At 39.9% G+C, this 22,516-nt stretch overlaps 1 protein-coding gene across 5 annotated transcripts in view; it reads right to left on the bottom strand.

Moving 5' to 3' along the window:
- The window catches only part of SH3KBP1 (SH3 domain containing kinase binding protein 1), a 206,266-nt gene that overhangs the window by 50,496 nt on the left and 133,254 nt on the right, over positions 1–22,516 (bottom strand). For all 5 annotated transcript variants that reach the window (XM_032226591.1, XM_032226592.1, XM_032226594.1 and 2 more), the window contains 2 exons: positions 14,197–14,272; positions 2,852–2,946 (listed from right to left, as the gene is read on the bottom strand). In XM_032226591.1, coding sequence (XP_032082482.1) covers positions 2,852–2,946; positions 14,197–14,272 — 171 coding nt within the window. The remainder of the gene's footprint in view (positions 1–2,851; positions 2,947–14,196; positions 14,273–22,516) is intronic.

The raw sequence follows: 22,516 nt of genomic DNA, 5'->3' as shown, positions 1-22,516 counted from the left end.
TTTCAAAAAAGCATCATTGAGATAGGATACTATAAAAATATGATTATTTTAAAGGTGGAGAAGAAAACAGATCTCTGGATTCTGGGTTTTTTTTTGAAAATATTCTCCGTTTACTGAAGGTAGCTTTCTCTTCCTCCTCTCCCAAAGTGCTACATTGGAACTAACATATATGACCTGCAAACTATGATTGATCACTAGAAGGTATATGGTGAAAATAAATACTCAAAACAATTTATTTGCTGCCATTCAATGGCTTGTTTGGAGCTCAGCATGCTAGATAAAGTAGTCAAATTGGTCTGTAAAAATGCATGCAGGGATAAGATAAACTTGGTTTCTAGAGCTCAAAAACTACTTGATGGTACATCATCATCAAATGTAGCCTGGAATCTTAAACAGTACAGCAAATTGATTCTCTAAAGATAATTAAATAAGTAAATTATTATTGCTGTAGTTCCAACCAAATGGAAACTTGGATTTACTGACAGGTATCTTGGTGGCTTAAAATAGATCAGCAAGGATCCCTAATTACCTATGACTTAAAAAGGACAACAAAATGATCCTCCTATCCAAATTTTTTATTGCTATATTTAACAAGTTAGTAGGAAAGAGAAGACTAATCATTAGGACTGGATTTGTATAAATAAGCCCTCCATTCAATTTTTGTATCCAAAACAAAGTTGTGGTTTAGAATTCTTTAAGGTCAAAGTGTATAATATAATTCATGGTTAATTGATGGTTCTCACTGGTGGATAGTGAAGATTTTGCTTTGTTTTTGCAGCCTGTTCTCACTGTGGCCAGCAACTTGCCCTAGGAAGTTCACTAGTCTCCCAACAAATATCCTTCAGAAGCAGTCACATTGTCCTTAAAGCTAATAGCTAATGATCCTCAAGACTTCCATGACTCAGTCTAATCTTTTTTTTTTATTTTTAAGCCAGTCAGGCCGGTAGCCAGCATCACATCTCATGGTAGCAATTTACTATGCTTTGTGTATAACATAATCATTTGTACCGTTTCTTCCAAGATGCCATTTCAGTGGGTAATATCTGGTTCTAGTATTCCGAGAAAGAGAAAATAACTTTTCTTATCCACTTTAACCACAAGTGCCTAATTTTATGTACCTCAATCACATCCCCTCCTTTCTAAACTAAAAAAGCTCCAAACAAAACTCCTCCTCCTCATCATCTCAACTGCTCTCCTCTGAATGTTCTCTAGTTCCATTACATACCTTTGGAGATACAATAACTAGAACTGCATACAATAGTCAGATATGGTCACGCTACTGACTTACATTGATATTTACAGTCTTTATAATTATGTAAATTATCTCTCTCTCTCTCACACACACACACACACACACACAGTCTGTGAAGAATTGCTGGGAGTCAATCAATGTAAAAATTATAAATAGACAAATAAACATATTGGAGCTAACATGATGCCAAGTTTGAAAAACAAAACATAGTCAACACCTTCAGTGAACTGTTTATCATTTGTCAGGGCTGCTTCACTTAATAACCAAGAAAAAAAAACCATTCAACTCCATTTTGCAGAATTAAGACTACTTTTACTGGTTATAAGTAGATAGTAGCTAAGTAAAGCTGGATCTGAGACAAAAGCGCACACAAACATAGATATCAATGTATGACCTATTCTCCTCCACTTGGTAACCCCAGCCCATAGTCCAATCCAATTACTCCACAGGTGTCATGTGGGAGACATCTTCAAAAATCATCATCAGGTTGGTATGCCGGACAGTTGGCCTTGGCGGGAAACTCCTCTCCCTGCCACATGCGCAGTAGATGGTGAGAACAACTCCCTTCTTATAGTCTCTCCTGCACAGAATATTTCCCACACCCAAATACCATGCCCCCCTCCCCATTTCAATGGCAACCAAAAGCAAGCAGCAAAACAGAGGCTGACATCATTACTCTTTCCTCATCAATCACTGCTTAGCTCTGATCCCATTTATTTATATGTATAGTTTATATTTTTGGCACTAATATGTCAACTGAATGACATCTGCCATTTTGATGCCTAGTCCCCTAATGTGCAGACATCACCTTGGAATTCTTTGTAACCTCTTTTTGTTTTTATCACTCTGGACAATGTAGTGTAATCAGCAAATTATTCCATTAGTGATGCCCAATTCCAGATCAAAGTTAGAAACGTCCATTCTAAGAACAGAACCTTGGGAACCCACTAGTTACATACTTCAATAATGAGAAATGCTTATTTATTCCTGTTTAATACTCTTTAGCCATTGCTCATCCACAAGACAGCCTGCTCTTTTATTCCATGGCTACTAAACTTCCTGAGAAGTTGTTGACAGGGGACTTTGTCAAAAATGTTTTGAAAATCTAACTAGATTATATCTAATGGCTTGTTCTTATTAATATGTTTATTCACATATTTAAAAAGCTCTAATAGATTCATTAATAGATCTTCTCTTATTGAACCACGTTGGGTATCCTTGAACAAGATTTGTGTCTCCAGATAATTGATTTGATAGGCTGTTCTAAATTCTGATAGTAAATTATTAGCTAATTAATTCCATATTTTATTTTAAAAGTAACAAAAAATCCTCCAACTATCTTCAATAATATACGTAGCTGGGAACTAATGGTTCTTCCATATAGTAGAGTTCAATTACTTGTTTGTAATGCATAAAGAAAAGTTCACCCAGTTTCAGTCTGTTCTCCCACTTTGGACACTGTGATATTTTCTCATTATATAAACTCTTCAAACATTTGGCATCATGCTCAAACAAATTACTCAGTTTGATTAGTTCATCCAATACAGTGTTTTTCTATAAAATGGTGTGACTGCTTGTAAACAAAAATTGTATAATTACCTTATTGACAAGAGTAACAATATCACCTTCTTTAATTGTCAATTCATCTTCATTCTGTGCTTCATAAGGAAATATAACTTTGCAATACTCCTTCACTAAAAGGAAAAGTACATTTCAATACATTTCAACAACTTCAGAAGTAAATGTGAAGAAATCAAACTTGCTAGGTCAAGATTTATATTAAAATAATTTTCAATAAACAGCAATGAAGATTTCAGCAAAAATAGCGATTAAGTTACAACACTAGTTGGAAATGTTTTGTTAAACCTTGCTTTATGGCAGCACTGCTCTCTTCCTGAATTTGATGCTATGAGGAAGAATCTTTACAAATAGAAAGTGGGGGAATTTCTTCAATACTTTTATGAATATTCTGGTTTATAAAGAATATAAATGCACTCAAATTCTTAAGAATTTGACCATATTATTCCATTTCATATGAGAATAAAATCATGTAACAGTCCACATTTTAAAGAAATTTGGAAGAAGAAATTTTAAAGAAAAAATAAAGAAATAAAAGAAAAATACACTTTAAATATGTGTTTTCAGTTTATATTCTGTTTTGGAGGAGAAATGGAGGAAGAACGAATCTCCATATATTTTTTTTATTAGTTTATAGTATGAAATACAAATATACAAAAGCATATAGTAGGACACAAAGGGAAAGGGAAGGGGAAGAGAGAAGTGTGGAAGAGAGGGAAAAAAGAAAAAAAAGGTGTTCACTTCTGTTTCCCTATATTTCAGTAGAATAAGGCATTAACACTGAACCTCAACTTTTTACTCATCCATAATAGTATAAACCAGCCATTTCTTTTTTTCTTTTTTTGATATATGTTTTATTTACAGTTTTTCTTTAACAACCAACATTTTTTTATGGACTGTGTAATGAGTGGGTTGACCAGGGGTGGGCTGCTACGGGTTTGTAGCTGGGTCATTTTGCAACAAGTTAATATATCTCTCATATATATATATATATATATATATATATATATATATATATATATATATATATATATATATATATATATATATATATATATATACATACATACATACATACATACATACATACATACATACATACATACATATATATATACATACATACACATACACACACATACATACATACACACACACACACACACATACATATACATATATATAATACTGTATATAGTTATTCCCCTCTTATTTCTATTTCTGTTCTAACTTTTATTCATGTCACCATTGTATTCAAAGACGTTTTGTTTTCTGTCTTCCATCTTCCATCTATTTTATTATTCATATTTCCCTTATTTAACTCTTCAAATCTGTATATATTAAAGTTTCATCCTTTATTCTTTCATTGTTCAGTGATTCAATATACAATTCTAATATCAATCACAATATCATTTAAACATATAGGGTAGATCTATTCATATACCTTCTATTCATCCCATTCATGTAATTCTACTTTTAATACACATGCTTATATTAAAATATATTCTTTCATTAATTGCTCGTTGTTTAATTTTATTATTAATATTTATATTATTAATTTTATTATTTCACTGGTAGTCATTATATTATTTGAGCATGTTAATAATACCATCTACTTGCCTCCTATGTTCTTCTCCTTGATTCTACCGGCTTATGTTGTGTATTTTATTTTAGTATATCGCACTTCTAGCCAAAAGTCCATGAACCATTTGTTTAAAGCTGAGCTTATATAAATCACAATTCTTTATATCTCATAAGTAATCAGTCAAATCCATTTAAATCAACCAGAGGGTTATCCAAACCTCCTCAAATCACTTTTGTGAATTCAATCATATAACATAACATGCAAAGGTCTTTTAATTGAAGATCTTATTTAAATATTCAAGTCTTCAGTAATCTTAGGGTAGTTGAATGTAATCCAATAAGTGTTTTCACAGTCTTTTTAAATGGTTCTTCTCAGGCTTGTATATTTTTCCTCTCGCCAGCTGATGGTGCTACCTACTTCACAATATTGTTATTGAGACATCTGATTTTAAATTATATTTCAAATTCTAATTCAAGTGAAAAAGCAGTGTTAATATTTTTAATCCATAGTTCCAGCATTTTAAAATGTCTTCTCAATAGCACGTCTTCTCACTTTGAGAGTCCAGTTTTCTGTATTTTTAAAGAATGAATTTTTTCCTCTCTCAAATCTCCTCCTTCCGGTTAATCACTTAATCACTTTCCAAAGTGCTTATTCGCCATTTAACAAATAGCTCTAAGTCAATAGTTCCTCTGAATTTCTTTGGGGTTAAAATTTGAATAGAAAGAATTCTTCTCACCCAGTTCACACCCTGTTCACCAAAGTCCGCTCCTGCACTGTGCTTAGATGGTCATCTGCTATCCTGGCTTTGTGGCAGTCATCTTAGGCTGCCTCCTCTTCTTGTCGTGGCATAGATAGAAAAAGCTTCAGGGTTCAGCAGGAGAGTTGTGATCTCTCCTGCTACCTCTCACAGTGCCTCTTCTTTCTTCACTTCCCCTTCAGGGAGGATTAACCCCATAGGGTCTCCCAGCAAGCAGTTGTCGGCTGCATTTCACGGAGCCAGGTAAAGCTCCACTATTTTCCAGCCATTCTCGCCACAACATCAACTATAGAAACTAGTCATTTCTATAATGACAAATCAATCTAATCAGTAAAACCCCAAATCAAAATTTCATTTTAAGTTCAGAAGCAGTTTCCAAGTAGAAACAAAAGTACTTATATTCTTTTCTTTGATCAAAACAGTCAATTTAGCCATCTCTACTAACTCCATCAACTTTTGTGGCCATTCATCCATGGTGGGAATAAAAATATCCTTCCATTTTTGTGCATACAGTAGTCTTGCTCCCGTCAACATATATAAGATTAGAGTTCCAATTTTTTCCCCAAGTCTTTTTCCATTAAGCCCAAAAGAAAAGTTTCTGGTTTTATCTTTATCTTCACTTTAAGAATTTTCTGTATTAGAAAATATATCCTACTACAATATTTCTTTGCTTTATCACATATCCACCATAAATGATAAAGATTCCTTCTTTACATTTATATTTCCAACATTCATTTGAAATACCTTTATATATTCTAGATAACTTGTCTGGTGTTAAATACCAGTGATACATCATCTTATTAAAAAAATTAAATTATAGTTTCATGTGAATTTTAAATCCACATATTCTCCCATTGTTCAAGCATCACATTATACCCAAAGTTCCTTGCCCACTGAATTATATGTTTTACATGTTCACTTTTCAAATTCAGTTTCAATAATGTTTTATAAAACTTAGCATTAATGTGTTCATCACTACCACAATAAGATTTCCAATTCATTTTTTTAGTTTTTTATTTCTACATGTAAAATTGTCTGAGTCAATTTACAAATATATGGTAATAACAGTAATAACATTCTTTACTTATATATAATAATATTCTTCCAATTTCTAATTTCTACCTTTATTATCTAACCATTGGTAAAACAAATCCCAAGTTAAAAAGTATCCTGTGTCTTCTTTGTCCTTTATCTTTAATGTTAGCCTATTCATTTCCGCAGTCTAATATTTTTCTAATTATATTTTCCTCTGCAGGAGTTTCCTCATTTTTCCAGTGTTGTGCAAATACAATTCTCGCTGCTGTCAGAACATGTAATATTAAATATACCTTCCCTTTATCATATTTTTCTGGCAGTATACCTAACAAAAATATTTCTAGTTTTTGGTATATATGTTGTTTTATCATTTTCTCTAGCCATGTATGTATTTTTGTCCAATTTTTTTTTGCCTTTAGACATGTCCACCACATATGGTAATATGAGCGTGGTGTGTAGTTACATTTCCAACATTTTGTGGATATGTTTTTAAACATCTTTGTTTTCCACCTGTAAAACATTTTATATAAGTTTTCCTTGTACATAGTTGTCAATTTATAATTTCTATCCCAGAGTTTTTTCTATATTTCTAGTTCTGTAGTAAATCCAAAATATTTTGCCTATGCTATTATTGTTTCTTTCACTTGTTCATCTTCATTTAAAGCTTAACAAATAGCTATATATTTTCTTTTTAAGTTTTCATTCATTCCTAATAGTATCTGATCAAGTGTTGTTGGCTCTTTATAGAAACTATATGTTTTTACATCTTTCACATATCTTGATTGAATTTGCAAATGTGGCCACCATGAAAAGTCCAACCCTTTGTTTGTAATTCCCGTTTAGTTTTAAGTTCCTCTTTCTCATTTAAAATATCTTAATATGTTACATTTTTTCCAAATTTATGACATTTGGATGTGTCAGTGCTTCCATTGTGGAAAGCCAGACTGGAATTTTCATATATTTTTTGCTTTAACTTTTTAATGTTAAGAGTAGAGCTTTCCTTACATAATTGTTTTTGGAAGTATTCATGTATTTTATTTTTTCCATCCCACAAGAAAGCATGCCATTCCACTTGGTGGAAACGTCCTTCCAGCAATAACAATCTTCTATTTCTCAGATTTATCCATTCTTTCACCCAAATTAGTGCAGAAGACTGATAGCCCCTTTGGAGCTTCTATCCCAATACCATCAGCACCATCTTTACCATCTTCTCCAACGCTGCCTTTTCCATCAACATTGGTTTCAACGCTACTTTTTTTACCAACATTGGTTTCCTGCCATTCTGGACTTTGACTGTCTGACTTCCCTCACCCATATAGTTAGGGCCTGTGATCCTGTTTTTCTTAGCCCTGACTGTTACCATCACTATTATACTGGTTTTACCCCCAGAAGGAAATTTTGGACCTGGCTGCGAACATTAACTCCGAACATTAAGAGCCAACTTTGCCATCTGAACTCGCACCTTAAATTTTAATCAACTGCGCTACTATTTTAGTTTCTTTCTTTTCTTTCATCTTTCTCTTCTCTCTTTGTATGGGATATGCATGAGATACGTATGAGATGAATGAATGTCCCACTTTTTATTATCATATTGTTGTAAATTTTTGTGTTTTTAATTTTTACGTGGGGACTGTTTGGGGGAGTGCATGGGTATGTATGATTCGGAGGACCTGCCGGGAGATGCGGGGGCCATGGGGGTGGTTGAGGGGACCAGAGACACGGGAGAGGGTCGGGGTATTACGGTCGTAACAGGGAGGGGCAGATACGGCGGGGACTTTAGGGCAGGCCATTACCGGGGAAGGAGGGTTCGCTACATCACAGAGATCCCTCCTTCCGGCCCTATGAGTCCCACTCCGAGACCAGATGGCGCAAGTGATCAGGACCCTGGACTCAGGCTGCTGTCGCTAAATGCCAGGTCTGTGGTACATAAAGCTCCTCTCGTCCGGGACTTAATTTTAGACGAGAGGGCAGACCTGGCATGTATTACTGAAACCTGGCTGGGCCCAGAGGGAGGAGTCCCCCTTGTAGAGCTGTGCCCAGAAGGATTTCAGGTGCTACACCAGCCGAGAGCCCAGGGAAGGGGTGGGGGTGTGGCCGTTGTTATCCGGGAGTCGTTAGTTCCTCGTAGGGTCCCTGCTCCGGAGCTTGTCGGGTGTGAGTCTCTGCTGATAAAGTTGGACCTCAAGGGTCAAGTGGGTCTGCTGTTAACGTACCTGCCTCCCAACAGCGTTGCAGCAGCCCTCCCCTCGCTCCTCGAGTCGGTAGCCGAGCTGGCAATTGAGTTCCCTAGGTTGATGGTCCTGGGGGACTTTAATTTGCCGTCGCTCGGTGAAAACTCTGATGGGGCGCAGGAGTTCATGGCTTCCATGACAGCCATGGGCTTGACCCAAGTAATTCGGGGCCCAACCCATTCGGCGGGGCACATGCTCGACCTCGTATTTCTCTCGGAGCAGTGGATTTGTGATCTTGGTCTGAGGGGTAACGACATCATACCCCTGTCGTGGTCAGACCACTGCCTACTGAGGCTCGACTTCCGGAGACCAAACCCCCACTGTAGGGAGGAGGAACCGACCAGGTGGTTCCGCCCCAGGCGACTTATGGAACCGTTAAGGTTCCAGACGGAGCTTGGGGTTATTCCTGATACTTTCGCCCACAGTCCGGTAGAGACTCTGGTTGCTGCTTGGCACTCGGCAGCATCGGAGGCCCTCGACCGGATTGCGCCACTACGGCCCCTCCGAGGCGGCGGATCCCGGAGACCTCCTTGGTTCACCGAGGAACTCCGGGAGATGAAGCGCCGGAGGAGATGCCTAGAGCACCGATGGAGGTCCGATAAGTCCGAATCGAGCCGAGCAATGGTAACCACCTGCACCAAGGAATACACCAGGGCACTTAGGGCAGCGAAAAGATCTCACATAGCCACCTTGGTTGCGTCCGCTGAGTCCCGCCCAGCCGCCCTGTTTAGGATAACCCGCTCCCTTTTGAATAAAAGGGAAGCGGGGGAACCCTTGCAGGGCAGAGCTGAGGACTATGCCCAATTCTTAGCGGACAAAATTGCTCGGTTTCGGTCAGACTTGGACTCCATCCCCGCAGTTCCAGCCGAGGCACAGGAGGATCAAGTAGAACATCTCTGGGTTGAGTTTCAGGATGTTACCCCCGGGGATGTGGACAAGGCCATGAGGGCTGTAAGTGCCTCCACCTGTGTACTGGACCCGTGTCCCTCATGGCTGGTTACTAACAGCAGTGAGGTGACACGAGGCTGGATCCAGGCGGTTGTTACCGCCTCTCTTCGGGAGGGGAACTTCCCTGCCGCACTGAAAGCGGCGGTGGTGAGACCCCTCCTAAAGAAACCATCTCTGGATCCAGCTGTTCTTAATAACTATCGCCCAGTCTCCAACCTTCCCTTCCTTGGGAAGGTTGTTGAGAAGGTGGTGGCCTTCCAGCTCCAACGGTCCTTGGAGGAAGCAAACTATCTCGACCCCTTCCAGTCAGGCTTCAGACCCGGTTACAGCACAGAAACCGCTTTGGTCGCATTGACCGATGATCTCTGGAGAGCCAGAGATGGAGGACATTCCTCCATCCTGGTCCTCCTTGACCTCTCAGCGGCTTTCGATACCATCGACCATGGTATCCTTCTGCGACGACTGCGGGAGGTGGGAGTGGGAGGCACCGTGTTGCGGTGGTTCTCCTCCTACCTCTCGGACAGGTCGCAGTCGGTGTTAGTGGGGGGGCAGAGATCGTCCCCTAGGCCCCTAACTTATGGGGTGCCTCAGGGCTCGGTCTTATCCCCCCTACTATTCAACATCTACATGAAACCGCTGGGAGAGATCATCCGCAGGCACGGGATCAGATACCATCAATATGCGGACGATACCCAGCTGTATCTGTCCGCCCCGTGCCAACTCAATGAAGCGGCAGACGTGATGAACCGAGGCCTTGAGGCCGTTATGGACTGGATGAGGGTTAACAAGCTTGTGCTCAACCCAGAAAAGACCGAGTGGCTGTTGTGCTTCCCTCCCAAAGATTCAATCAATATTCCATCACTCAGGCTGGGGGGTCAAATTCTATACCCCTCAGAGAGGGTTCGCAACTTGGGAGTCCTCCTGGATCCACAGCTATCGTTTGACCACCACTTGACGGCTGTGACCAGGGGGGCATTCGCCCAGGTTCGCCTGGTGCGCCAGTTGCGACCCTACCTGAATCGGGAGGCTCTCACAACAGTCACTCGGGCCCTTGTGACCTCTAGGCTGGAATACTGCAATGTGCTCTACATGGGGCTGCCCTTGAAGAGCATCCGGCGACTTCAGCTAGTACAGAACGCGGCCGCGCGAGTGATCGTGGGTGCACCTCGGTTCACCCACATAACACCTATCCTCCGCGAGCTGCGCTGGCTACCTGTCGATCTCCGGATGCGCTTCAAGGTGTTATTAGTCACCCATAAAGCCCTGCATGGTAGTGGATCTGGATACTTGAGAGACCGCCTTCTGCCAATTACCTCCCTGCGACCAATAAGATCTCATAGATTAGGCCTCCTCCGTATTCCATCGGCCAGCCAGTGCCGGCTGGCAACTACAAGGAGGAGGGCCTTCTCAGTAGTAGCCCCGACCCTTTGGAACGAGCTCCCCGTGGAGATTCGTACCCTCTCCACCGTCCAGGCCTTCCGCACAGCCCTTAAGAACTGGCTAGCCCGTCAGGCCTGGGGACAAGGATAGGCGCCCCTCCCGAATGATGAATGTATGTTGCTTGCTATTTTATTATATGTCTCTATGTCAATGTTTGTATTCCCCCTCCCTGATTTTATGTGAGCCGCCCTGAGTCCCCTCAGGGAAAAGGGCGGCCTACAAATATTAATAAAATCTCTAAATCTCTCTCTCTATAATAAAGCTCCCAATCCATCAATCCAAAGCCCCCATTATTCTTTGAGTCTTGTAACATTTTCAGTCTTATTCTCGCTCTTTTCCCTTGCCAAACATATTTCAAAATTATTGCATTTCTTATCAAAGTATTTTTTTCTCTAATTTTAAAACAGTAGCGTCTGTAGAATATTCATTTTTATAGTTGCTATTCTTCCTATCATTGACAATTGCATTTTTTCCCAATTCTCCAGATCAAGTTTAATTTGTTATGCTAACCTTATATAGTTATCTTCTTTAATAGGTGCACATCTAGCTGTTAGATAAATTCCCAAATATTTTACTTTTTTTTAACTACCTGAAGGCCTATTTTCTTTGTCAGTTCATTTTTTCTGCTTATCTGTAAGATTTTTAGCTAGTATTTTCATTATTTATTTATTCTCAGCCCTGATACTTCTCCATACTCCTCAATTTTTTCGATTAACTTAGGGCCAGATTCCAATGGTTCTTCTAAAATAAATACCAGGTCATCTGCAAATGCTTGTAATGTATATTTTTCTCTTTTTATTTCCAAGCCTTTTATTTCTGGATCCTGTCTAATACCTCTATTTAATACTTCCAGTGTTAATATAAATAGTAATGGGGACAGCAGACATCCTTGTCGTGTCTTTTTTAATGTTAAAGTTTGCCGTCAAGTCCCCATTCACTATCACTTTTGCCATTTGTTTGGAGTATATTGTCTTAATCATGTTCATAAACTTCTCACAAAACTCTATACATTCAAATTGATGTAACATGAATTGCTAATCTTGTGGCCTAAAATCTCGTGAGATCACAGTGCCCAGAAGCTTCCAGTCTGTGTGTAAAATGTTGGCAAGCCAATGGGACACTTTGATGCAGCACAATTTTGCTCCTTCAAAGTGTTCCTTCAGCTTGCAAATGTTTTGCACAGACACTGGAAGCTTTTGGGGGCTGTGATCTCGTGGCCTGAAGTCCCACAAGACCATGGCACCCAGAAGCTTCCAGTCTCTGAGCAAAATGTTTGCAAGCTGGAAGCATCCTACTCTTAAAGAGACCACAGCACACAGGATCAACATCAAGATCTTTGCAAGGTACGTGAGTCTGGCATGACAGGATGGGAGCGGGCAAGCAATTGTAGAGTCCCGGTAGCGGGGAATAGGTAGGGTGAATGTTGCAATACCACTGTGGTTGTTCATAAGGGTGAATGACTGCCGTGGTGCTGCAACATTCATAATTTCGGGACTGTGTTATAAACACTTGGGATTATTGCATAACTTTGAACAGTCACTAAGTGAACTGTTTTAACTCAAGGATTAAACAGTATTTGTAGGTTAGTATCATAGATACCCAACCCCACATCATGCTGTGCTGCTGATTAATAGGGGTGACAGTAGGATGGGTGAAGAATGCTGAGTGGGTATCCCAACAGTATGGAATCTCAGTATGGTCACCCAAAACATGAAGGACATGTCAGGTGCCAAGCTGAAGCACACAGGCACTTGTATTGGGCAACAGCAATCCAATGGAATATATTTAGTAATAAAAGCAAAAGTATCAAATCATATTGTATGTGAATAGTAATGGCAAATCACTTCTGTATTTTGCCAAGAAAACCACATGATAGAAAATATAAAATAGTTGACAATACACTGCAAGATGGGCTCCTCAAGTCAAATGACCCCAGCATGTTACTGAAGGAAGAAATGATGTTCTTTTAGAATAATAATACTGCTAATAATTTGATTTGGATTAAAGTCTTTGGAATATTTAATTGTTCTATTGATGTTGAAGTTTTTTGTCATTGGTCAAAATTCTTAAGGTGAACTTAACATGGAAAATGAAATCGAAGGGACATTCCAAATAGTATATATCACTTTAAACAGTGCTCTTGCACTCCTTAAATGTACTATATTGTTGTGCACTAGATTATTTCATTAGAACAGAAAAATATTCTGGATTTAAATTCCCAGGATCAAATGAAGAATATGTAAGAACCATTAAAGCCAGTTTGGTCTAGTGGTTAAAGCACCAGGCTAGAAGCAAGAGACCATGAGTTCAATTTCTACCTTAGTCGTGAAAGCCAGCTAGGTGAGCTTGGGCAAGTCACTCTCTATCAGCCAACTCACCTCAGAGACTTGTTATTGTGAGGAAAATAGGAGAAGGAAAGAGTGTTGGATATGTTTACTTTACTGTCTTGAGTTATTTATAGAAATAATAAAGGTGGAAAATAAGTAAATAAAAACAAACAAACAAAGGAAATGGTAATCAGATTGCTATACAAAAATAACAGTATAATATTATGCTGTAATACTATGTCCCTCTTACAATTAAAAATTATATTCAATAAATTTCTTTGGTAATTTAGGAATTGACTACAGGTACAAGAGCCAATTTGGTATGGTAATTAAGGTATTAGGCTAGAAAACAGAAGACTCTTGTCTTAGGCACAAAGCCAATCAGTCACCCTGTCACAGTCCTAGGAAGGAGGCAATGCTCCATATCCAAACTTTGCATTTTATTAAGCTTAAACTATTTTTAAGAGATGCCTTGTGCTGCCATTCAGAATCAGAAGTGACAGAATCAACTGAAAAATGTAAGACTGAAATGCATGGTTCTGTTATCTTAGTAGTAAATACAGTATTATAGTGTTCTTAGTCATAGTATTTTTAGTATATTCTTGCATGAACCAGCCTATTTGCTTAATTTGTTATCAGCCTTTGAGGATGTAACTCTCAATTAAAATTGAGAATATTCTGCTTCAGAGTGAAAAGTAAAAAAGGTAGTTCACAGCAGGTCAATGCCTCCTTAAAGGAATTGTGATTTTGCCTAGTACATATTGTAGTCACATGATCCCATGACATTATACATTTGAGCTAAGGAAGTTTTTCATTATTTCCTATTTGTTTCACTTTAAAATGTTAAAATCTCTCACAATATTTCCTTCTCACCAGAAAATTCTCCTATAAAAATGTTCCCTATATAAAATCTTGCAAAATTAAGCAGTTCCCTCTGATGTTATCCTGTCATAGAGCATCACTTATTTGGGTAGTTTGCACTTCTATAGTGTGTCCCCAAATTTCTTCAACCAGAATGCACTAAAAAAAAAAGGAAGACTTACTCTTTGTTCTGCTATCCAGTTCATTTTTTCTTGCCTCCTGGACTGTTGTAGCTGTGGGCATTCTTTTTCCAACTGTCTGTAAACATAAAAATAATTAGTCATTTTAAAAATAACACCATTCATTATTTGCTAATCCAAATCATAATAGTTAATGAAAATATGAAATACCTGATTTAATTCATCATCTGCCACAATGTCTTTAGTTATTTTAACTAAAACATATTTCAAAATAACACATATATTTAACCAGTTCTTGTTTCTTTGTGACTTTATTACATATTTGTACAAAAGAAATCATCAATCAATCAGTTATATAGCCACCCATATCACTAAGGCTACTCGGTAAATTATCGTATTTGCAATCATATTAAGGTTTTATTGATACTCACTTGTTCCAAAGTAATTATTAACTATATTTTATCTTGATTAACTGTATTTAACCGTATTTAAGCCTTCCATATTCTCAGTAAAAATAAGATTGTTTAAATAGAATTTAATATAATGTAATATAATTTACATTCTAATTTACTCCATAAAATTTATCATTTAAAAACCAGGGTTAAAAGTGGTTGATCGTACTAAAAAGAAACAATATTAAGAAAATGAAAACATTAAAAATGAAAATGAAAGTTTCACTATGGAAGGAAATATATGTAATTAGCAATTAAAATCATCAACAGAGTATATGTTAAATATTAAAGGAAAACTAGACATATTTTTATTCTGCAACCTACAATATTTTTAGGGGGGGGGGATTATAGCTATTGCTTGTAAACACCTACTTCCTTTTGCTACCTGGATACAAATATCCAAATGTTATCGGAGTTATTTCAAAACAGACCTTTACATTATATGTTCTGAAGAATAATACTGAATATTGTTTTACGTAAAAATGGAAGTTGAAAAACTATGCCTAGGTAATTATGGAAAAATATGAATTCTGTAATCTAGTTTAGTTAATCTGGAGAAAAATGATAAAGTAACTGCCTTCAAGACAGAATAAAATAGATTAAAAGCCTTCTCTTATAAAACCTGCGGACCAGTACCGGTGGTGGCCTGGCCATGCCCCCATACCAGTACAGTCCTCTGGTCTGCCCCCGCTCACTCCCCCCACCCACCTGGTCGCTGATCTCTCTCTCTCGCCCCGCCTGTCCGCACCATGCTTGTCCCATGCACCCACATTCTTTGCCTGCCTAGCCAGCAGCAGCAGCGGCCATGCCTGAGAGCTTTCTTTGCCAGCCGGCCGCTGAAAAGTTCTCCCTTTTAAAAGCCTCCAGTGATGAAGCATTAGGATCCAACATGCACTTTAACCAACCAATCAACCAGCACTTAGTTTGGAACCAGAAGAAAGAACTTGTGAGTGGCTGCACACAGGCAAGGGGGATGTTGGGGGGAGCCAAGAGGTCTCTGAGTGAGCACTGGGCAAACAGGTGGTGGATGATCTTGCTTTCCAGTCGCCGGCAAGGGATTGGAGGTGGCGGCTGAGTGAGCACTGGGCAAGCAGGCAGGAGGGCCTTGGGGTGGGGGCTGAACCCAAATTGCACCCCACTGTGAGCATCTCTCAGCTGTTGTGTGCAGGGATAAATCTTGCACAGTAAAGAAAAATTTCTCCTTAGTGCGAGGCAATTAACAGCTTCTTGCATTCTTGCGAAGTTTTTCTTTTCTGTGCAAGCATTTTCCCTCCACACAACGGCTGAGAGTGGGATGCAATTTGAGGGTGGCAAATGGGGCAGGGGATGGGACGAGCCAGGCCAAGAGATGCGCATCTTACCAGAGACTGGTGGCTCCAGATCTTGCAGCTTGAAAACCTGAGAGGTTGTTTTGGGAGGGGGCAGATGGGCAGCATTTCCCCCCCCTCCCTGGGCGCCTGCAGCCTCAGAGCCTGCAGCTTTGGAGCAAGCCTTTGCACAGTAAAGAAAATCTTCTCACATGTGTGAGAAGTTTTTAATTGCCTTTATTGTACAAGTTGCTGCAGGCCCCGAGGCTGAAGGCGCCTGGGGAAAGGGGGGAATGCTGCCCATTTGCCTGCCCCCTCCAGAAACAACCTCAAAAGTTTTCAAGCTCATCTGGAGAGCTTTTTTTTTAAAAAAAAAACAACCCAAAGCCACAAGATCTGGAGCGACAGGATGCTGGGCAATCTGGTTCTGGGGATCTCCCCCCAAAAGACCGACCACCCGTCTCTCCGGATCCTGCAGCTTTTTCGGGGTTTTCTTTTAAAAAACACCTCTCCAGACAAGTTTGAAAACGTGTGAGGTTGGCTGACTGGGCTCATGAACGCTGTTTGCAATTTCTTTGTTGCCGGCTGCAGTTGGCTTTCTCCTGGCGATCCTTCCTCTCCGGGGCAGCCCCTTCGGTCTGGCCACATCTGGGTGGGCCGTGGGATGGCCATCAGCCCACACGCCACCGCCATTTGACCACTCTGGGGTGCAGCACCTGCCCGGACATGGCCAGAGTAGCAGGGCTGCCCCCGGAGGGTGTCTCCCAGCCAGGAAGGATCACCAGGAGAAAGCCAACTGCAGCCGGCAATGGAATGTAAAAGAGCAGCCATCCAGCCGAGCCAGGAGTGTCTCCAGGTTGGTGGGGTGGTGGAGAGGTTGTGGGGGCTGGAGGTGGCAGGGCTTCAAGGCCACCCTGGGCGCCTGCAATGGGATGCGGCAGCTGCTTGGCAGCTGTTCCTTTGTGCCTTGTTGCAGTTGGCTTTCTCCTGGTGATCCTTCCTCAAGGTGTCTCCTGGCCAGGAAGGATCGCCAGGAGAAAGCCAACTGCAGCTGGCAACAGGGTGCAAAGGAGCAGCCATCCAGCAGAGCCGGGAGTGTCCTTAGGTTGGTGGGATGGCGGGGAGGTTGCACAGAGAAATTTTCGCCAACTGGAAATGATGTCTGTGTGTGAGAGAGAGGAGGGAGACAGAGAGAAAGAAAGAGTAAGAAAGAAAGAAAGAGGAAGGAAGGAAAGGAGAGAGAGAGAAAAAGAGAGACAAAGATAGAAAGAGAAAGAGGGAGAAAGAAAGAGAAAGGAAGGTAGGGAGGCAGAGAGAGAGAAAAAAGAGAGAAAGATAGAAAGAGAAAGAGAGAGAGAGAAAGAAAGAGAAAAGAAGGGAGAGAGAAGAGAGAGACAAAGATAGAAAGAAAAAGAGAGAGAAAGAGAAAGGAAGGAAGGGAGAGAGAAACATGAGAAAGAAAGAAAGAAAGAAAGAAAGAAAGAAAGAAAGAAAGAAAGAAAGAAAGAAAGAAAGAAAGAAAGAAAGAAAGAGAAAGAAAACTTTTGGTTGCTAAGCAAGAGCGTTGTTAAGTTAGTTCTACAAGTTGGCCACACCCACCCGGTCACATGACTGCCAAGCCACACTCTCAAAATAGGGCCATGCCCACAGAATAGGTAGTAAAAAAATTTGAAACCCACCCCTGACCTGTCATCTATATGCTATATGCTATATTAATGACAGGAAGAACAATAATAATGAAAAGGACAAGGTTAGAGGTCCCAAACCCTCTGTTAACAAACATTGTAATCAACTTGTAGAAAATTTACCATGGCATCTTATCTATCCCAAATTGTCCCAAAAGTTAAGAGTAATTCATTCTGGATCAAATATCCTCCTTTGTTTCTTAATATCATTTACCAATTGTCTAGTTAAGTATAATACATTCAATCTCCACAATTGATCTTTCTTCCCAGCAAAGTCCAGTTAAGTGGTTTGTAATTAAGAGTGATAAATCTATTTGCCAGTTTCACCCCAGTCCTCCTAAACAACTAATTCGTCACTTTTCCATGTCAGGCTTCTGCTATTATGAACAAATGCAGACTTAAAAGTTCAGAGAGCTATATGGAGTCAACTCAGTGAGTTCTCTGTTTGTACAACCAATATCTCTTTGATCTGCAGCTTTCAAATCCGATTCTCTGCATATTTTTCCATAAGCTTTATCTTCTTATCAAACTTTTAAAAAAAGCTTTCACTAAAAGTTGTATGTTGCCAAAAGGTCTTTTTTCATATTTTGGACAGGCTTGACTGTAATGTTGTACATTGTTGCTCTATGAAGCTTAACCAAGAACAAAGAAGCTGAAGCAGAATGAAACAGAAAAGGTGTTTTCTGGATATTTCAATCCAAGATTAAAATAATTTTAAAAAATAAAAATATATTCCAAGTATTTTGCAAATTAAAAAGATACAAAAACACTGGGAAACAAAGGGGAAAAAGAGTATAGTTAAGATCCAGCAGAGGGGTGAAATAAATCAGCATTAGCGAGCAGATAAAACACATAGCAAAATTTAAAAGTGAAATTAAGACCCAGGCATGCTTAAAGAAACATGTGACAGGAAGATGGATACCCATGATTTTCCGACCACTCTCAAAGGGAATTGTAATCTTCAAGATTCCCCTTCCCAAATGGGTTCATAGCCATCCAAAAATCATCTTGGATCATCCCTAAGTGCTCCCATTTAAATCCAGTGAACAGCACTGCCAGTGAGCCAGTTTAGGCAACGAACTAGGGTAAGGTGACCAGATTTTAACATTGGTAAAGAGGGACACCATTGACCCGGGGGGGGGGGTTGATTAAAAAAATTTTTTTTTTCACTTAACAAATGTGGCAAGAAAAATTGTAAATGGGGCAAAACTCAATAAATTTCTCACTTAACAACATAAATTTTGGGCTCAATTGTGGTCATGCATTGAGGACTACCTGCACTTATCTTCAGTGTTACTTCATTCTGCTGTAGCATTAAATTTCATGTAGAACAAGCTTGTTCTTTCAGAATTGTGGAATTGTTATATAACTGTCTATCTTTAGAAAAGTTTCTCTTGAGTTAAACTCAGCTCCTATAATTTTATTGATGTGTCGTAATTTTCTTAGCAGTAGTATGGAAATTGTCATTGTTGCTTTTGGACAATTTTTAATATTTTCTATTAAGTATACAGTACTGAGATTCCCAGGTGGGTTCCCCTCCAATTATTAGCCAGGTTCAACCCTGCTCATCTTTTTGAGAGCAGCCAAAAACAGCCAGGTTACATCCCTACAAATTGAAAGCTCTCTCCCTCCCTCCCTCCCTCTCTATCTCTCTCCCCTCCCTTCCTCTCTCTCTGTCACTCTGTGTGTATGTGTGTCTGTCTGTCTGTCTCTCTCTCTCTCACTCACTTAATCGCTCACTCTGTGTGTGTCTCTCTGTCTCTCTCCCTCCCTCTCTCTCTCTCTATCCCTCTCTCCTCCCTTCCTCTCTGTCACTCTGTGTGCATATGTGTGTGTGTGTGTGTCTGTCTGTCTGTCTGTCTCTCACTCACTCACTCACTCACTCACTTAATCACTCACTCTGTGTGTGTGTCTCTCTCTGTGTCTCTGTCTGGCTGTCTTTCTGTCTGTCTCTCCCTCCCTCCCAACCTGCAGATTGGCTCCGGACCAGCGGAGCCTCTTCCTTCTTTTTAACCAGGTGATCTTTTTAAGACATAAAAAAGAACCTTAATTACAGGCTCAACAAAACAAGCTGGAAAGAGATAATGAGATAATGAAGCCAAGAAGCTGAAACCTGGGACTGGAGAAAAACCTTTTCTATCCCCTTACTAGCCCATCCGGGAAGACAATCCCTCCCCCCGCGGATGGGTTCCAGACCAGCGGAGCCTCCCTGGACGTCGCAGCAGCAGCAGCCCCAAGTGCACCAATCTCGGCGTTTTTCGCATCGAGGCGTGCTGCAAGAGGGAGTGAGTGAAGACCTTTTCTAGCTGGCGCAAAGGACATCCCCAGATTTGCTTTGCTCAGTGGGGGCACCTCCACCACCAGCAATCCGGAAAAGGTCTTCACTCACTCCCTCTTGCAGCCCACCACGATGTGAAAAACGCTGAGATGTTAAGCAAGGGAAACATCTGTTGCTTCAGTTAGAAAGGAAAGAAATTTCAGAGCTATGGCTGGCATCAGCCGGCAAAGGCTTCCCACTGACCTCCCCCCCACCTCCGAGTTCCTGACAGATCTAATTATTTCAGCAACATCTCCCCCCACCACAGCACCCCGCCTCCCCCTCGCATGTCACCTCCGCTCCGTTCTCCAGCAAGCCTCATGAGGTTTTTTGCCTTTAGGAATAAATGTTTAAAAGGCTTTTTTTAATTTGAAAAAAAGATGATGCAGGTTCTGAAAGAGCAAATCTCTGTTGCATGGCAATGCTTTTTCTTCCTCCAAATAATGGTCACTGCTTATTGTAGCGAGTCAGCCTCCTAACTTCAGTCCAGGCTCTGCAATTACCTTCTTTCCCTCCCCCAAACCCGCAGAAACAGGAGGGAATCGGTCATTATCATTAGCACTCTCTCCCACGCCTGGCCTCCCCTTCGGAGGTAAGGGGCGGGGAAGAGCAGATCTCCCGGGGACACAAATATTCCCCAAGTGGCCACCACCCGCTTCTCGTAGCTCCCCCCCCCGAAAACGGGAGAGGAGTGAAATAATGCTACGCTTTGGAAACGCAGATCTCCATAGACAGGTCCACGCCAGGAGGTTCGGGGCTTCCCTCCAGGCCACCTGCACAGTCAGCAGCCGTGTCCACAGCCTCCGTGGGGAAAGGCGGGCCATCGGAAAGGGGAGCAAGATTCGGAGTTACTAGCCCTCCAGCGTTGCTCTAGGCGTCTCTTTTGGCGCTTCATCTCCCAGAGTTCCTCGGTAAACCAAGGTGCCCTCCTGGATCCACTGCGTTGGAGAGGCTGCAAAGGTGCAATCCGATCCAGCGCCTCGGTCGCCGCGGCATTCTAGGCAGCGACCAAGGACTCTGTCGGATTGTGGGCAAGGGAGTCAGGTATCTCTCCAAGCTCCTTCTGAAATCCCAACGGGTCCATCAGGCGCGTGGGGCGGAACCACTTTTGAGTGGCTGATATATATATATATGTTGTATTTGTGCTGATATATATATATGTGTGTGTGTGTGTGTGTGTGTGTATGTGTGTGTATATATGTATATATATATATGTATATATGTATGTATGTATTTAGTGTCACAACCGCTGGTATGCCCCATTATTATCTGTCTATCGGCTTGTCACAAGAGTCCATCACAACAGAAACCCAATATTTTTACTGTTGCCTTTGTTATATTTGTGTTGTATTTGTGCTGATAAATAAATAAAGGGAGACTAGTATAGATCTATTTCAAGCTATTTAGTTCTCATCAGCTAGCCATACCCTTACTAGGATATATATATAAGAGCCCACACATTTTTTCCAATCCCATTCAAAGGTCAACTTCTTCCACATTTCCAAAGGAATAAGAACTTACAGGAATTTGTGAACTTCTCTAAAATATAGAATACCAACTGTAGACATTATAGTGCTATGTCTACAAAGAGAATGACAAAAGATATATTTAATCCTAGAGGAACGTTGTCCATGGGGTTGCGAAGGGTCGGACATGACTTTGCAACTAACAACAATATATTGCTACCAGAAAAAATGTTTCAAATAGAAGTTTAATGCTTACACACAGAATTAGGAATCTGGACAACAAATATAGATTAAGGAATTGACAAATAATGTCTAAACAAATAAAAGGTCGTGTTTAAAAAGTATAAGGAAACTTTCTCTGTAACTCTAATTATCACTTACTTCTGAATAAAAATATAAATATCTTCTAATCAAATAAAAATTTAGTAAACTATTTCTTTTTTTAAAATAATTTTTTTTAAATAATTTAAAACAAACACAACATCCTTTTTACATGCTGTAGAAAGTGTATCAGTTGGTTACAAAAAGACTTTCGTGCATCTCTTCCACAGTCAACAAACATAATTCATATTAAGTATTTTAGTTCAAATATTCATACATGTCACCATCATCATATCTCCATTTTCATTTGACTATAATTGTTTAAGTGTCCTTCATCATAAAATATACCAAAATTTAATACATAACCACATACTGGCCTTTCAATTACTATTTCTAAAATCCTCCACTAACACTAAATCCTTATGTCCTATTCTAGCTAAACATCCATGATATTTAATAACAAAGTTTTCTAATCCTCCTTTCCAAATCACTATTTAAAGTTTACATCCAATTTCCTTATGTTATACCCATAATAAACTATTTCTACAAGAAAAGAAGTACATCCTAATTGTTTTGGAAGCATAATTCCTACCATATTCTTTTTGTTTCTTGTATTTTATCAGTAACAATTCCAAAAGTCTGGTTTTCATTTATTAGATAATAAGATTTAAAACAAATTTTAAATCATACTAAAAGAAGACTATCATAAAGTATCTGCATATGTTTATCTGTCAAAGCAGAAATATAAAAGAAGCAGCTACACAGTTCAATACAAGTTATTAATATGTTAGTTATTAGCTCTGAAACACAGATG

The sequence above is a fragment of the Thamnophis elegans genome, chromosome 11, assembly GCF_009769535.1.
Source record: "Thamnophis elegans isolate rThaEle1 chromosome 11, rThaEle1.pri, whole genome shotgun sequence".
Taxonomy (NCBI): domain Eukaryota; kingdom Metazoa; phylum Chordata; class Lepidosauria; order Squamata; family Colubridae; genus Thamnophis; species Thamnophis elegans.
This window is presented reverse-complemented; position numbering and strand designations above follow the sequence as displayed.